This window comes from Ambystoma mexicanum, chromosome 1q (assembly GCF_040938575.1).
Source record: "Ambystoma mexicanum isolate Mex_15411 chromosome 1q, UKY_AmexF1_1, whole genome shotgun sequence".
NCBI lineage: Eukaryota > Metazoa > Chordata > Amphibia > Caudata > Ambystomatidae > Ambystoma > Ambystoma mexicanum.
This window is the reverse complement of record NC_090922.1, coordinates 1,522,222,064-1,522,240,234: the sequence shown is the minus strand read 5'-3', so window position 1 is coordinate 1,522,240,234 and position 18,171 is coordinate 1,522,222,064. Positions and strand designations below refer to the sequence as shown.

At 48.2% G+C, this 18,171-nt stretch overlaps 1 protein-coding gene across 8 annotated transcripts in view; it reads left to right on the top strand.

Moving 5' to 3' along the window:
- Nucleotides 1-18,171, top strand: part of SZT2 (SZT2 subunit of KICSTOR complex) — a 2,035,845-nt gene that overhangs the window by 1,640,052 nt on the left and 377,622 nt on the right. For all 8 annotated transcript variants that reach the window (XM_069642429.1, XM_069642432.1, XM_069642427.1 and 5 more), the window contains 3 exons: nucleotides 5,753-5,935; nucleotides 9,577-9,847; nucleotides 10,274-10,353. In XM_069642429.1, the coding sequence (XP_069498530.1) occupies nucleotides 5,753-5,935; nucleotides 9,577-9,847; nucleotides 10,274-10,353 (534 nt within the window). The remainder of the gene's footprint in view (nucleotides 1-5,752; nucleotides 5,936-9,576; nucleotides 9,848-10,273; nucleotides 10,354-18,171) is intronic.

The window sequence follows — 18,171 nt, the reverse complement described above, 5'->3', positions numbered from 1 at the left end:
TTCAGTCGGGTCTGAACATGGCAGATTTTGTCAGCCGGTCCATGGTGGCGAGCACTGTGATACGCAGGTCTGCGTGGTTGCGGAAGTCGGGGTTTGCTCCTGATGTGCAGGCCCGGCTCCTCAACATGCCCTTTGACGGGGAACATCTTTTTGGCAGAAAAGCAGACGAGAGCCTTGAGAGGTTGCAGACCTCCAAAGCTGCAGCAAAGTAGTTGGGCGCTGCAGTTCACCAACCTCCGCTTTTTCGTCCTAGGGGACAGCAATGGAGGGAGGTTCCTTTCGATATTACTCATCTGTTGGTAAATCGAGAGGAGAGCTGCAAGTCAAAGGAGCCACCGTAGGAGTGCCCGAGGTGGAAAACAGGGTACTCGAGGTGCCAAAGTCGCTCGGGCAGTTGCCTCTTTTCCCTCAGGCACTGCTGCAGTCGAGTTCTTGAGGTTGCTCGGCCTCATGGCATCCTGCATTCTTCTCTGCAATAGGCTCTCAAGATGCAGTGGTCACAGTCCTCCGGCAGGATGTCGGACCCCGTTCAGGTGCTGCCCTCGGTCGCTGAGGACCTTCTGTAGTGGGCCGTCGATGGCAATCTGATGAGGGGGGCCCCGGTTTGGCTACCCTGGCCAGAGGTGACGATCATGACGGACGCATCCCTCACGGGATGGGGAGCTCATGCCAACAAGTTGACAGTCAGCGGTCGTTGGTTTCTTTCGGAGTCCAGACTCCATATCAATCTGTTGGAGCTGAGGGCCGTCAGGCTTGCCCTGAAGGCTTTTCTGCCGACTGTGCGAGGAAAGAATGTCCTGATTCTGACATACAACACAGTGGCCAAGCACTACCTCAATAAAAAGGGGGGGGCAGGGTCACTTCCTCTGTGCAGGCGAGGCAATGCAACTCTGGTTCTGCGCCATCCAGCAGGAAATTTCGATCTGGACAGTTCATCTGGCCGGAGACTAAAACGAGACGACGGACGCTCTGAGCAGGCAGAGCACGATCTCTCAGAAGTGGGAGCTGGCTCAGGAGATTCTCCTGGAGATCTTCGTCCTTTGGGGGACCCCTCAAGTGGATCTCTTCGCCTCCAGTGTCAACCGGAAGTGCGAAAGGTTCTGCTCGCGGGAATTTCCTCCAAGAAGAGCCTTAGGAGACGCGTTCGTGATGGAGTGGTCCTTCCCACTGCTGTACGCGTTTCCTCCAGTCCCCGTCATCCCGCAAGTGCTACGGAGGTTCGGTTTCCGGATGATCCTCATTGCTCCGGCATGGGCTCCGAGAATGTGGTACCCGGACCTTCTAGACTTGTCCATCTGCCCTCCATGTCGTCTTCCCTACCGAGACGATTTGCTCTCACGGGAGGGGAGTCAGGTTCTCCATCCAGAGGTCCGATCCCTCAACCTTCACGCTTGGCTTCTGAAAGGTTGAGGTATAAGGATTGGGACCTCCCTGAAGACGTGATGGAGGTGTTGCTTTCAGACAGACAGCCTGCAACCAAGTCCCTGTACCGTTGCCGTTGGAGAAAGTTCTGCGACTGGTGCAGGGTTAAGAATGTGGATCCTTTTTCATGTGACATTCCTGTGGTTCTGTCTTTTTTGCTTTTGTTAGCCCACAAGGGCCTGCAAGTGGGTACCAATAAAGGTTACTTGGCGGCGTTGTCCATATTTAAGCCCTTGTCAGAGGAGTGTTCTTATTTCAGAATTCCTTTTAATTTCTCAGTTTCTCAAAGGGCTCACTAATGGGTTTCCGCCATCACATTTCCAGGTGCCTGGTTGGGATTTGAACCTTGTGCTAAACTTCCTAATGGGTGCTCCATTTGAGCCTTTACATTATTGTCGTCTGAGACTGTTAACCCTTAAAACTGTATTTTTAGTTGCGGTCACTTCCGCTCGCAGAGTGAGTGAGTTGCAGGCACTTTCATTTAAGCCACCCTTCACTGTGTTTTATAAGGACAGGGTTGTCCTTCAAGTTTGTCCTTCCTTTCTTCCGAAAGTTGTCTCGGAATTTAAGCCAGAAGGTCATTCTTCCAGCATTTTATCCTCCTCCGGATCCTGGTAGGGAAGAGGAGAGGCTCCATAGGTTGGATCCTAGGAGAGCGTTAAGTTTCTACATTTCATGCATGTCCCGGGTCAGAGTGGAAGATCAGCTCTTTGTAGGTTACGCTGGAAGGCGTTTGGGACAAGCCGTTACTAAGCAGACTTTGTCTAGATGGATTATCTTGGCACTTTCTGAATGTTACCACTTGGCGGGTAAGGACCTTCCGGTTGGCTTAAGGGCCCATTCTACGAAGGGTATGGCTGCCTCTACTGCCCTGCAGAGGGGCGTTCCTATTCGAAACATCTGTGAAGCAGCCACTTGGGCTTTCGGTCCATACTTTTGTACGACACTACTCCCTAGATTCCATCCATGGGCAGGATCTGGCCTTTGGCAAGGCGGTCCTTTATTCTGCAATTTGATTGGACATTCTAAATTTCTATATTCTAAATTATTTTTCCCTCCTCCATATGTTGGTACTGCTTTGGGAGTCTGTCATAGATATGGAATACGTCGGAGGACCCAATCCCCTCGAAGAACACTTTACTCTCTTACCTGGTAACGTTCTTTCAATGGGATGGTCCGACAATGTATTCCATATGGCTCACTCCCTACCTGCCCCACTACAGAATTTCTTATGCGATTGCAGCTTACGTTTCGGCAAGGCTTTCTGTGGTCATACTGGCAGAAGATTGGTGCCACACATTCTGCGAAAAAACTCCAACTGAGGCTACGGGCGTCGTGCGTCCTACTTATAACATCTGGTGACGTCGGCTCGACGGAGGCCCTCGAGGACAGCGTATCGACATCATCGACGTAGGACACAGACGCCGAAAATTTTCTGAAGCAGCACAGCTGTGGTGATTAGTTGTCATAGATATGGAATACGTCGTCGGACCATCCCATCGAAAGAGCGTTACCAGGTAAGAAAGTAACTTGTTCTTCTAGGTGGATTACATTCTGCATTTCAGAATGCTATCTCAATGCAGGAAAGGAATGCAGAGTCCCCCCACTCAGAGGTAGCTGCCTCTTCAGCAGTGCAAAGGGAGGTGCCAGTGAGGGACATCTGCCGAGCGGCAGCTTGGTCCCCATTCCATACCTTCACCAAACATTGCTGCCTGGATGTAGCCCGTGGAGCTGACGCTCACTTCGTTGAGGGTGGTTTTACAAAGTGTCCTGGTACAGGGACTTTCATCCCACCTCCTTGACAGATACTGCTTGGGAGTCTATCTGATGAGACATCTGGGGGAGAAAAGCAATCCATTGAAGGTTAAATTACTTACCGTAAGGTTCTTTCTATGGATTCTCCTCCTGCAGATTCCTCATCACCCTCAGATCCATACCCGCTATGAAAGGGCTTGCAGATTGATGAATGACTTACTGGGAGGAGGAGGTGAGCTCCATTTTTAAAGGGCTGCCATATAATTTATTTGTGTTTTCTGAAATCTCTTATGGATACGTTCGTCAAACAACAAAAATCCTTGTTAGGTTTCACTTTTTTGTATGAGCTGTGGCTGTTTCAGCTGAATTGTTGGATTCTTCCTCTGTAGCGGCTGAACTTGTTGGAATAAAGGTGGGGAACTCGGGTGAGGGGGTGTACTGATGCAGTATATGTACGATGACTGACTTCACGTCTGGAGTCAACGACCGCTGCATTGAGCCAAGAGGAATCGACGGCTGAGTCGATCTGCACTACGCCCACTGTCAAACTTTTCAGAGCAGGTGACAATAGAAGAGATATCTCTCTGATGAGGAATCTGCAGGAGAAGATCCATAAAAAATAAGTAATTTCTACTTTCAGATGCTAATGCTCCAATAAGCCAGTGAAATGGAAGGATACAAAGAGACTTCTCAATGTCATTCTATGTAGGACACGGGGGACAAATGATTTGCGTTTACTTACCCCCCTTACCCTGATTTTCCCAAATTACTTGATTCCAGTGTGACGTGTCAGGAGCAATGAATGCAAGGATTTTTCCTGTTGGTTGAGCAGAGTGCAACCCTTGGCGATGGAGAAATGTAAGATTCACTAATGCAGCCCTCTTCAGGACACTAAACGGTATTGGGGAAGGCAAGTTCCAGCGACAGCCACTGTACACAGACAAAAGCAGGGATCCTTCCAGATGCATTTGTGGAACTCCTTCCAGGACAGGATCCCTTGAGGCTAGGGCACTAAAATTCGGCAGTAAGGCAACTTGTACCACAAGCTGGCAACCACCAAAGTTGTGGGTCAAGCCGTGGATGGTGATGTTTCTAGAAAGGTAGCCCACTGGAGAGCTGGACAGTCCACTGGATGGTCTAGGGGCACTTCCGAAGACTCAGGGCAGCTGGATCCTCGAGAACATGCAGATAAATGTCTGCCTGACTCTTTTCATCCAAAATCCGGCCTGGAAGGATGTCCAAGCTCACCAATGGTAAGGATCTGCACCATTCTCAAACAGCCAGTAAGTGTCCAATCAGGGACAACCATTGGTTTCACTCATGCCCCACACGCACTCCCTCTGGCACCACAGATGTGCAGGGGGGCCAGTCAGTCCCACCCACTTCCTGTGCCACACACAGGCAGCACTAGCCTGCAAAAGCAGCTGCTTTCCTTCCCGGGCAAGTGAATGACCTTCTATGGCATTTCCTGACCTGGCAAAGCAGGAAGAAGGCCAAACAACAAAATGGCAAAAAAAGAACAAGGTCAAATCTTGTGGCGCGACCATTGTAGAGCACTAGCCACATTAAAGAAGCCATATAAGGTAAACACAAATGTGCACACTAGAAATAACACAAACATTGTACAAATATAATTGCTGCCACCAGCTTGTCTTTAGGCACATCATAAATGAACCAAAAATCCCAAGTGTGAAAGACTATGCTGATAAAAAAGTATCCTCATTGCACTACATTTTAAGATGCTGTGTGCACAATTACACAGTTACCAAAAAGGTAAAAATACAAAAGGAAAACATAGTTTCCCAGTACTGATTGTCTGAAGGATTGATAGGTTCCCCCATGACAAATGAGCAAAACGCAGGGGGAAGTGAAGCTGAAGGTTTTACTGCCACCATAAAAAGTCTGAGCAAGTTCCAAAACATTGGGGCCCCTTTGAAACTTTGGAGGGAAAGTTGCCAATAGAGAAATCTGTCCTAACAGACTGAGACCATGGACGGGTCTAAACTAGCCCAACACAATGTTGAGTCGGCAGGGCTGGGCTCACAAGGAGCCCACAGGTGCAGAGCCTGAAAGTTAGGCCTGCTTCATAGTTTCCCCCAACAAAGACATTCCCAAGAAACAAAATGTCTGAGAGCAGGACTTAAAAATCATTACTAACCCAGTGGATACCAAAAACGTACCCTGGGCTTCCAAAGCAATATTTTGGCTTGCACCCCAGTTGAGTACTAAACTAAACCGCAGCTGCCACCAGCCTATACCCTAAAACCAATGCTGAGTGATATGGTCACCTACGGGAGCCGCAATTTCACCCATGTTTCCAGAGCCATATGGGATACCATGGGGCATGTGCTGAAAAAAAGTTAGTTACAGGTGGACTTCATGAAGTTTCTCTGACCACAACAAACAAGTAAAAGATTCTGCAAACTAAAGGGGAGAAAGGCAAAATGTTTGGAGGTCCCATTAATTGGACTGCAGAACCTCCAAACATGATATTCTGCTGTAACAGATATCCCAGGATTGCATCCATCTGTGACAGTTTTCAGTTCATGATTTCCTTTTATTTTCCCTTCTGCAGCTGACTCTGTACACCTACAACTGGTCGCCAGACCTTGGGGCTGCCCTTAACCGTTCCCTTCTGCGCCTGGTTCAGTGGCAGAATGCCCGCTCACATGTCGTGCACTGTTTGCTGAGCCAGAAACTGGGCCTGTTCCACCACTGCTGCTTCTCGGACACACCGTTGCAGGAGGATGCCAAACAGGTACATGCTGCACCGCCTGAAGCTCTGTTTCTACTACATCCTCTTGTCACTCTGCCAACCCTCCTCTTCATCCTCTCATCTTTAGGGCACTTTTCCTTACTGTCCTCTTCCCCCCTATGTGCCCCTCTTTTCTGTCTGACCCTTGCCATCCTGAATGTTGACATATTTCTTTCTGTTCTATTCCTTCCTGCATAATCCTCAGTTTTCCTGTTTTTCTACTAATTTCTTTTCCTCTGCATGCTACTCCTTCCTGAGTTCTCTATCGTATCTCCTCTGGTGTACTGTGCAGGTAGCCCAGCTGACCTGCCACTCTTTTGTGCCCTTGAAGAGTATCTCCTGCTGACATTTGGGAATATATTCTGTCCAATTCCATTCCCTTTGTAAGTCCCACTGCCTGATAGCTCTGAGCACATAATTCATTTCTTTTTCTCCCATTCTCCCCTCATTACTTCTGTGTTGTTGTTGCTCTCCCCTACGGAGTCCCTTTCCTTTTCCTCCTCTTCTCCCTTCATGGCTGCTTCTGTTTTTGTTGCACTCCTCTCCTAGTTCTCTTTCCTTTTTTCCTCTACTCCCTCATTGATGCGTCTGTGTTTTTGTTGCGCTCGCCTTCTGGTACACTTTCCCCTCTTCGCTCCTCATAGCTTCTTGTGTGTTTTTGTTGCCCTCCCTCCTGCTTCTTTCCCTTTCTCCTCTTTTCCCCTCATTGATGCGTCTGTGTTTTTGTTGCATGCCTTCATTATTCTTTCCTTTTTCTCCCCTTCTTCCTTCTTTGATGCGACTGTGTTTTTGTTGCACACCCTCATTATTCTTTCCTTTTTCTCCTCTTCTCCCCTCATTGATGCGTCTGCTTTTGTTGCAATCCCCTCTTGAATTCTCTTTCTATGTTCTCCTCTTCTCCCCTCATAGCTTCTTATGTGTTTTTGTTACAATCCACTCCTGATGCCACCCCCCATAGCTGCCTCTGTGTTGCTGATGCACTCCCCTCCTGATTCTCTTTCCTCCTCATAGCTTCCTCTGTTTTTGTTGCACCCTCCTCCTGATCTTTCCTTTTTCTCCTCTTCTCCCCTCATTGATGCATCTGTGTTTTTGTTGCACACCCCTCCTGATCTTTCCTTTTTCTCCTCTTCTTCCCTCATTGCTGCTTCTGTGTTTTTGTTGCACGCCCCTCCTTATCTTTCCGTTTTCTCCTCTTCTCCCCTCATTGATGCTTCTGTGTTTTTGTTGCACACCCCTCCTGATTCTTTCCTTTTTCTCATTTTATTTATTTATTGGATATTTGTATGGGGCCTCTACACAGTTGTTTCAAGATGGGGCGGTTTGGAGGGACATGGGAATCATAAGAATACAAATACTAAGAAACTGTTATATTGGCCTTGTGACAATCCTGCAGTGGAAGTGCATATCAAGGTGATAAGTGCAAGGGGGTGGGGAGTAAAGGGAGAAGTGAAGAGTGGGGTACCAGTGGGCATGTGCCATGGGAAAGAGGGGTGGGGGAATAGTGCAGTGGACAGGGAGGACTAAGTTGGGATAGTCCGGCAAAGGGAGCCCGAGGGTAAGTGCTGGCAAATGATGCTGTGAGGGACTGGTGGGGGGAGGGGGGATGGTCTGGTACATGTATGACTCTGAAGGGACCAGGCCCCAGTCGCAGCGGCAGGTGGAGAGTTAAGCGGGAGAGAGGGAAAGAAGAGGAGAAAAGGAAGGTCTTGAGAAGTTTCCGGAACTTAAGAATATCCAGCTCAAGTCTGAGGGGTGGAGGGAGGCGCCAGCCGAGCAAAGGGATCTACCTCCTACTCTCTGCTTGGAGAAACGTTTGACCTGCAGAGAGTTGGAGCCAGAAGACCGAAGGATTTCGTCTGGGAGGTATTTCGGGAGAGAGAGCTAGATGTAGAGAGATCCCAGGCCCCAGACAGCCTTGTGGATGATGCAGAGGGTTTTGAATTTGATCCTTGCAGTCACCGGGAGCCAGTGGAGAGATTCGGTCCCTTGGCTTGAGGCCAAGGATAAGTCCTATTCTGGATTAGTTGTAGGGGGTAAAGGGAGGAAAGAAGGTTGAGGAGAAGGCCTAGCGATAACCAGGGCTCTGGAGACACTGGGCTTCTGGGGGAAGGTGAGGAAAGGTAGAATGCCCCTGAGAAGATGAAGCTGAAAATGGCAAGGTCTGTGATGTGTGGGGAGAAAGAGAGTAAGCCTGCGGTAAAGGTGAAGCGAATTAATAAAAAGGTTCTCTGACACCAGCCACTAAAGGTAAGTTTGTCCTTGAAACATACATGTTACATTTAAAATGAGAAAGGGGATACTCGGTATCTTCCCAGCCCTCCACATAAGGTGGCAGTGCTGGTCTCAGTTAATAAAATGTAAAAGTGATCCAACGATCCATTCTACCCTTGGGAACTGTAGTTCTCGTATGTTTAGCCAGAGAATGTTAAAAGGGCAACCCAGCAACAATAGGCACTTATTGCCAAAAAGTTATCAAAGAGGATAACTTTTAAAAGACACTATATGGAGAGTCTTAAAAATGACACCCATAAAAAGAGTAAAAGACTCTGTGCGAGTGGAAAAAGATTCCCACTCACTGATGTATAGGGAAAAATAATCTACCAGTTCAGCAAAACGTTCTGGGGTTGACGCAGGTCAGGATAGATTTATCATTGAGATGAAAGTCTTACCTAACATTGCACTCTCTTCCTGATTCTCCTTCAATTTTCTCCTCATCGCCCCTTATAGTTGCTTCTGTCTTTTTCTTGCACTCTCCCTCTCATTTTTTTCTATCACTTGTCCCATCATTGCTGTATTTTTATTGCACTTCCTTCCTTATTCTCTCTCCCTTTATTCTTCTCCCTTCATTGATGCGTCTGTGTTTTTGTTGCACTCCGCTCCTGATTTTCTTTCTGCTTCTCTCCTCATTGATGCCTCTTTGTTTTTGTTGCACTCCTCTTCTTATTCTCTTTCCCTTTTCTCCTGTTTTACCCTCATCGCTGCTGCTTTTTTTTTGCCCTCCCCTCCTGAGTCTTTCCCTTTTCTCATCTTCTCCTCTACCCATGTTGCTTCTGTGTTTCTGTTGCATTCTCTCCTGATTCTCTTTCCCTTTTTCTCCTCATAGTTTCTTCTTTGTGTGTTTGTTGCACTCCCCTCCTGATTCTTTCCATTTAACCCTCTTCTCCCCTCATTGCTGCAGCACCTGTTCTCCTCCCCTGATGTTTCATTGCATGACTTTCGCATGACTCACCCCCTTAATTGTCCTCTTTTAGCTTTACTCCTGCTTGTTGCATTTGACACTCCCATATGTAAGTTCCCTATGTCTCACATTTCCTCCTATCTGAAGCATTTGGCATGGATCACCTTCGAGATTCACCACCTCAGTCTTTAGCACATTTGCCATGACCCATCTTCTCTCGTTTTCTTTGTTCTATCCTTTTCCTGGAACACTTGTCTAGTTTTCCCTCCCCTCTCTCTTGCATCTTTTCTCTTTCCTGGGGCATTTTCATGGCCTACCCTCTTGATTGACTTTTTATCACCTTTCCTTTTCTGGGTGCGTTAGCGATGGCCCACACTCTCAATCCTGTTTTCTTACATGTTTGGGTATAATTCTTTCATAATTGTGTATCATTTCTTCATCTCACTTTTGCTGATTTATTTTCCAGGATCCAAATCCCTTCCTGAACTCCACCGTTGAAGCGGACACACTCATCCGGAGTAACACTCCACCGGCCAACAAGGAGCAGGGACGCCTTGGCACACCTGGACGTAGCCAGCCGTCTCTGCACTTCCCACCAGACATTGTAATGTTCGATGAGGCTCTGAGGGATATTGTGGCTGCCAGGCCCACCCACCACACACCTGAGTCTGGACTTCAGGACACAGTGACGATCCATGGGGTCCACTTTCTGGAGATCAAGAACATGGAGAGGAGAGGTGCGTAGGTTATGGGAGGGACCACCTCAATCTACCACAATCTTATCCCTTTGAGGACCTGTAGCCCATTATCTTTTTGTGTGTGGCGAGTTGGGGGGGTCCTAAAGTACCTTGAATATGCACAGCGGAAGGGAAGTTGTCACATTGAATACATGGGGGTAGGTTTCTAGGTAGGAGGGTAGAAAATTGGGCAGCTGGGCACACCACTATATGGGTGTGAATTGCTGATGATCGAACCCTAGGTAGTGATGGGTGGGACTGGAGCTAGAAACCACTGTGAACCACAGGGAGGAGTGCTAAAAGCACACTAAATCATTCCCAGAGAGTCACTGTGAGTCCCAAAGAAGCTTTGGAATGGAGGTCCTTCCTGAAGCGTCTGTTCCAAACATCCCATCGTGACTCAGGCAGATGTGCTTTCTCTTCCAGAGGTGGAGAAGCAGCTGAAGATCGAGAACCTGTTTGTGACCTGGCAGCAGAGATCGGCTCAGTCGAACATGCCCATCACTGTAAGTCTATGTCTGTACATCTTCTTGCCTAGAATGGGCATCAGTATACATGCATGTGTGTGCTCCTGATATGATCTACAACGGAACTTAGATGTCATTCACAGCCCCTTCGTCCGGCATCCGCTGTAGTATAGAAATGGAATCCATCTAGAGAGTCCAGTCCCCCTATGCATCCATTTCAATGTGCCTATCCCTGTCAGGGACTCTCTGAACATTGGTTCAGTGATCTCTTAAATAGAGGTGCATATTTCACTGCACTGGTCAGAAACACTCAAAGATCACATGCCATGAGATATGAAATCCCATAGCACCTTCCAGAGCGCCAGGATGGTTCTGATCAAAGTGATATCTCCCTCGTTCTAAATGCTGTGCTGGATTTCCAAAATCAGCCTTCATGGGAGGACAGGGGAGACACTGAGCGGTCAGCCAAACCCAATCAAGGTGAGACAGCAGAGCAGCAAGGCCTAGTCTCAGGAAAAGTGTAACAGTGGTCTAGGGCTACAATGGGTCCACACAGAGCAACACCAGTAATTCCAGTTAGTCAGGTAAGTATACAAATACAATGATTTCTTTGGCCTTTAGTTACTCACTAAGCAGATAGAAAATACCAGGCAAATGCTGTTGTACAAACTCTTATAAAATGGATATATACATTCACACTTAGGAGGGACCAGTGAAACACAGAAGTAGTCATAGTTATAGAAATACTCAGTACTCTAGAATTCACATAAAACAGCTACTCTAATTCCTATAATGTCCAACCTTAAAATAGTTTTGGGCCTTGTACCCATAGATGATCAGTTCCAAAATATACACTCTTCAGGTAGGTTTATATAGGGATTTGTAGTGCCAGTGGTATGATTATAAATGCAACATAAAGTTAGATACAAGTTCAGGTTAGGACCCCACTCAATCCAACACACTAGGATAGGCTTAAGGAGGGGTCCCTAACCAAAGTTCCACCACCAAAGGTCAAGCCAGAGTGAGTTAGGGTCAGAACATTATGCCCTTGTTATCAAATGGGATACTGGGGGAATGGGGCAACAGGTATTCTAGAGAGTCAGAAGGACACAGACCCTTTGAGGACATGGTTCACAAGTGTTTTATTAAAATAAAATATAAGACCTAACTTGCTTTATTCCTACGAGTGTGGCCAGCCTGTGTTACTAACTAAGGTGCTCGTCAGTCGTAAATGTCCAAAAGAAAAAAGTGTGCTGTCCAGAACTACCCTAACTGACACTCCCACTAAGTAAACTAACTTATATCCTGAGAATGACTCCATTCTCCTGAGGTTACTTTTAGTACAAGCGGTGTAGGATTCTTTACCAATATACAATCCTCTAATATAATATATCCTGATTTCTTGGATCAGTCTTTGTGACTCCTCAGATGCGCTCTGGAGTTTTCCCTTCTCATTGGGAATCCCTTTGGGGGATCTTTTACAAGCTATAGATTCCCGATTGCTGTCTGACAGTATTATTTGGATAGTCTCTCTCTCCTGACCAGTTATAACTCAGCTTGCTTTGGCCTACTTGATTCTTTACTGGGTTCAATTGTCTACTTCCTCTGAACTCTAGCTCAGAATATTCTCTCCTTTTGTTATTTTTTTCTTCTCGTACAAAATGTCTACTGGCTTTCCCGTTTTCCCAGGGTATTGTTGTCTAATGTTCTTTTCTCTTATTAATTCTCTCTTGTGTCCCACCAGTTTAGGATTATTTGCTTCAAGGGTAACGTTATATCGCAACTTCAACTGAGATGTGTGGTTTACAGGATACAATGATCCCTACTCGGCCTCTGGTTATTCCCATTCTCACCGTTACCTTCTATTGTTATGGAGAACGTCTTCGGGAGCCTTGTTCCCCGGGGACCTTCACTCAGGTCTTGGACCATCATCGCCTTCCCTTCATTTGCGTGTTCCTCCGGTTCCATGTAATAATGTTACCACAAAAATCTCGCCATGCAAAAGTATCGCCGAAAAATGGCCACCCCCGCAACCCCCAAATTTTTTTTATTTTTTTTTTGCCCCTGTACCCATATATATGGTCACCCAAATAATATCGCCACAACATTTTCCCGGCGATATTATTTACGGCGACCATATATATGGCGATATTATTACCTGATACCGTTCTTCCTTGAGGTCTCTCTTCTCTGTGTCCCGTTCTTCCAATGAGGGGTCGGACACCCTTCTGCTTTCTATATGCGGTGGTATTGACGATGGTTGTAGGAGTGGCCATCCAACACAGCATTCCATGCGCTTTCCACCACCTTCTTCCAGGGTCTTGCCCTGCTGGTTTCTGATGCTGCGGTTGTGCAGTGGCTCTGGCATCGCAGTCTGCAGTATCGGTGAGTTTCAAACTCGCAGGCTTCCTGAGTTGTGCTTGCTCTACCTCCTCCAGGTTTTACGCAGCACTGGGCCTTCCCAGGTCTGCTTATGTGTCTCTCTCTCTCTCTCTCTCACTGTGGCTCGTCAAGTGCATGTTATTTAACGTACTCGTCCAAGTGTATTGGGTATTTGGTTTTAAAGGGACATGTTACTTTTCTGTAAGATATTGGCATCTATTAAGAGTTTCTTCATCCCATTTGTGTTATTTAAATGTTTCTGGTATTGTTGAGTATGCAATGTAGGCAACAGTGTGCGCACCTTTAAGGAGTTCCTCACGGGAACGGGAGACCTTGTTCCCTAAGGGGGAGTCTTTCCCAGTGCCCCACTTGCCTCGACCCCTAGGGAGGGTGTTGTGGAGGGCACACCTCCCTAGCCTCACTGGGGGTGTGTCTACCTTGGGGAGAAGGGACAAACACCCTCAATTCCTCACAGTATATAGAGTTCTCCGGATACCACTTGTTCCAGACAACCTCCAGTTGATGACCCAAACGAAGACAGCAGAAAACATCTGCAGATCATATAGAAACGGAACACCTTAGGGACATGAAGATGCCAAGGTTCACCATGGTCAGATGTAGACAGGCGATCTTCCAGCTGTGAACACAGGAGCAGGTTCAGCACAGATTCTTTTGAAGTGAGACGATTGAAAATGCAGGAGCAGGCAACTTGTGGCATGAGCTGACGATCTGCAAAGTTTGTAGGCTTTGCTCAAAGCGGCGAAGGCTCCAGCGAAGTAGCCCAGGAGAGAGCTGGTCAGTAAACTGGTTGGTCTAGGGACACTGCCATTGGTTCAGTAGGCACGGATACTCATGTATGGGTCAAGACTGGTTGTTCACAAAAGTCCAGGGGTTGAAGAACCATCAAAGGCCTTATTGAGATCAAGACAGAGGAGCAGGGCTTCACCGATACAACACTGAAGTTGATGTCTGCTGCACGGGTCGTCGTCAGGTTGTCAGCGGGCTGCTCGTCTTTGTGGAAGTCGTGGCTCTAACGATTAACTGCCGAACAGTGGAAGGAGTCCTCCTTTCATCCACAATTCATGCAGAGAGCAAGCCGAAACCCACCAATGTTAAGGATCTGCACCGCTTAAACAGCCAATGCCTATCCAATCATGGCTAGCCACTGGTCATCACATCTGCCCCCCAGCAACAGACATTCAAATGGATTGTGTTCTCCAGCGTATTCCACATCTTTGACATGTAATGTCCACAGCTGTGCTGCTTCAGAAATTTTGTGGCAGAGGGTGTCCTGCATCGGGTCGGTGTCCCTCGAAGGCCTCCGTCAAGGGTGATGTCGTCTGATGTTATAAATAGGTCGCACAGCATTTGTCGATTACGGGCCCGCACAGCATTTGTTTGTGGTGTCTGGGGGAGTGTCATGACACCAACGACTGTTCAAAATGCCAGTTGCAGACGGCTAAGGCATTGCAGGAGCATAAAGGGGAAGTTACAGGTAGGTCGGGGTTCTAAACCCAGTAAATCCCATAAATCGGTGAAGGGGATGTCAACCAATGATTCAAGGGGTGACTCTCCTTGTCAGGAGTCCCGGGGATCTCGGTCCCGGAGTGGGTCCCGCCATTCGTCCTCATCTAAACACTCCTGGAATCGTCGTCACCGGTCGCCTTCCCCGTCGGAAGATGGCGCCCCGAGGAAAGTGGCTTGTCCCACTAAGTGTCGACTCTGGAGAAATGGGCAGTCTTCAGGGAGCAGATGCTGGTGATTTTTCAATCCCAGGGCACAGTTTTGTCCATGCCTTTGGAAGAAGCCGGCAGGGAACGCTCTTGGTCCGATACTTGCGCGCCTTCGGGCCCGGGTCCTCTGCGCGATACTCATCGGGAACCGTCGAGGTCCCATTCGGACAAGGTTCAGGTTGATGGCCAGAGATGTGCTAAATCCAGGTCTCGGTCTTCGTCCCCGGCAAAACTGCAGAAATCTGGTAAGGGCTCGATGTTGACTCCGTCGGCGCCGTGTCCGTCGGATACGGATGTCGAGGCTTTGTCTTCACACCAGCCCTCGGCACCGTTGTTGACGTCAACGTCTTCAGTGCCTTTTGGCCGGAATTTGCAGATGGGGATCCCTGGTACTGTGGATCCTCCAAGGAAGGCTACATCCAAGTCTGTGAAGCCTGTTAAGGATTCCAAACCCACTTCTGTCCCTAGGCAGGAGTTCTTTCTTCCTCTGGATGACATCTATGAGGATGAGATGTCAGATTTGGAATTTGTCCCTGTTGAGCCTAATGTGGCTCCTGTCTTTTCCGGGGACAGTCAGTTCGAAGAGTTACGTCCATCACTCCATGATGCCAGTGGTTTAGACACCTCTCCAGAGGTGGAGTTTGGCACGCCTGAGCCTGGGGTTCATGCTGAGTCTTCTTATAAGAGACTGATGGCTAGGGTTACGGAGTATCTTGGTTGGTCGAGGTCCCCGGATGCATTTGTTCAGGATGACCTGACTGATATTTTGGATCAATGTCCTTCCACTGACCAGATGTTGCCTTTTCATTTGACCTTGCAAAACAGGGTGGTGGCTCGTTGGCAGACCTCAGAGTTTCTTCCGGCGGTTAACAAGTCGTTAACTAAAAAATACTGCCCTTCCAGTAGCGACCTCAGCTACCTATCCACTCACCCCACTCCTGAGATTTTGGTGGTTCAAGCGGCTACGGCCACCTCGAGGCAGGCAGCTTACCCTACCATTCCTCTGGATAGGGATGACAAGCGCTTCCATATTTGGGCACGCAAGGTGTTTTCTGCGGGGAGTATGGCACTGAAATAGAAGTGCCAAAGCCGCTCAAGCAGCAGCCTCTTTGCCTTCAGGTGCTGCAACAGCTGCTCCAAAACAACTATAAGGCCATGTTCCATGGTGTGCCGGTTGGGGGCAGACTGTCTCAGCATCTCGAAGAATGGCAAGCTATTACTTCGGATGCGTGGGTTCTGGAGACAACAGCCCACAGCTACTGCCTACCCTCCTACAGCGGCCTCATGCCAACCCACTGGGTAGTCTCTCTTTGAAGCTTCTGGATCTGCTCCTTGTGCAGGAAATCTTAGCCCTGCTGGAGAAAGGCGCTATAGAACTAGTGCCTGTAGCGGAGAGGAACAAAGGATGGTATTACCCATATTTTTTTATTCCAAAGAAAGACGGGGGACTGAGACCCATCTTGTACTTGCGTTGGTTGAACAAGTTCCTACGGAAGGACAGGTTCAAGATGATTACTCTTTCTCAGGTCCTTCAGGCCCTTCGACTTCAAGATTTGTTGGTGTCCCTGGACCTACAGGATGCTTACTTTCATGTGCCGATTCATCCAAAGCACATAAAGTACCTGAGATTTGCGGCAGGCAGCTCGTACTTTCTGTTTCAGGTCCTGCTATTCGGATTGACCTCCGCCCCGAGGGTCTTCACTAAACTGATGGTGGTGATGGCAGGGTATTTTAGGCGTGGGGGATTCACGTCTACCCCTACCTGGACGACGGGCTGATCCGAGCATGTTCTCCCGAACAAGGTCTGGATCATCTGTCTCACCTGCCACTCCCTCCACAAGCTGGGCTTCTCCCTCAATTTCAAGAAGTCGCATCTGACACCTTCTCAACAGCTCCAGTACATCGGGCTGTGTTGGACATATCCTTGGGAAAGTGCTCGACCTCCCAAGGTGAGGGCTCATCGCATTGTACAGATGGTGCACAAATTTCAACATGCCCAGAGACTTCCAGCTTTCATATTCTTAAGATTGCTCAGCCTCATGGCATCCTGCATTTTTCTGGTGCCAGAGACCAGACTGCGGATGAGATCCCTGCAATGGGTCCTTAAGATGCAGTAGTCCCAATTCTCAGGCAAGATGTCGGATTTGGGCAACGTTGGCCGGAGGTGACGGTGGTGACGGACGCTTTCCTCACAGGATGGGGAACTTATGCCGACGATCTGACCACCAGCGGTCATTGGTCTCCATCGGGAACAAAACTCCACATCAACCTGTTGGAGCTGAGAGCTATCAGGCTGACCATTAAGGCTTTCTGGCATCTGTGCGGGGGAAGAGTGTCCTGATCATGACGGACAACACAGTGGCCATGCAATACCTCAACAAAAAAGAGTGGGGGGGGGTAACTCCCGTTGTGCTGAGAGGCAATGCAGCTATGGTTCTGGGTAATCCAGCAAGGAATTTCACACTTGGCAGTTCATCTGGCCGGAGAGAAGAATGCAGCGGCGGACGCTCTGAGCAGGCAGAGCACGATCTCTCATGAGTGGGAGTTGGCTCAGGAAGTCCTCCTGGAGATCTTCACCCTTTAGGTAACCCCATAAGTGTATCTGTTTGCGACCAGTGCCAACTGGAAGTGTGAGAGATTCTGCTCAAGGGAATTTCCTCCGAGAGGAGCCTTAGAGGACGCATTTACCGTGGATTGGTCATTCACACTTCTGTACGTGTTTCCTCCGGTCCCCGTCTTTCCTCATGTTATAAGGAGGTTTCGGAGGTTCGGATCCCACATGATCCTCATTGCTCCGGATTGGGCCAGGAGAGCTGGTACCCAGACCTTCTAGAAATGTCCATCTGTCGTCCCGCCGTCTTCCCTACCGAGAGGATCTTCTCTAGCACGAGGGAGGTCGGGTTCTCTATCTAGAGGTCATAACTCTCAACCTTCACGCTTGTTTTCTTAAAGGTTGAGATATAAGGATTGGGACCTCCCGGATGACGTGATGGAGGTGTTTTTTTCGGCCAGGCAACTGGCAACCAAATCCCTGTACCGTTGGCGCAAGTTTTGCGACTGTTGCAGAGGACACAATGTTGATCCTTTTCAGTGTTCCATTCCCATGGTTTTGTCTCTCTTGCTTTCTTTGACCCACAGGGGTTTTCAAGTAGGTACCATTAAAGGTTACCTGGCGTCGCTGTCTATCTTCAAGCGCTCGTCTGAAGAATGTTCTTATTTTCAGATTCCTTTGATTTCCCAATTTCTTAAAGGGCTCACTAATGTGTTCCCACTGTCCCTGTTTCAGGTGCCGGTATGGGATTTGAATTTGGTCTTGAAATTCCTGATGGGTGCTCCATTTGAACATTTGCACTCTTGTCCTTTGAGACTGTTGTCTTTCAAGACAGTTTTCTTGGTTGCAGTTACTTCCACTCACAGAGTGATTGAATTGCAGGCACTTTAATCTAAGCCACCCTTTACTGTGTTCCACAAGGATAGGGTTGTATTGAGGGTACGTCCATCCTTTCTACCTAAGGTAGTGTCTGAGTTTAATTTAAGCCAGAAGGTGCTACTTCCGTCTTTCTATCCTCCTCCTCATCCTGGTAAAGAACAGGACCGACTCCATCGGTTGGACCCTGGGAGGGCTCTGAGCTTTTATGTTCCTAGGATGTCCAGGGTCAGAGTGGACGAGCATCTCTGTGGGTACGCTGGACACTGATTGGGCCAGGCTGTTACCAAACAGACCTTGTCCAGGTGGATTATC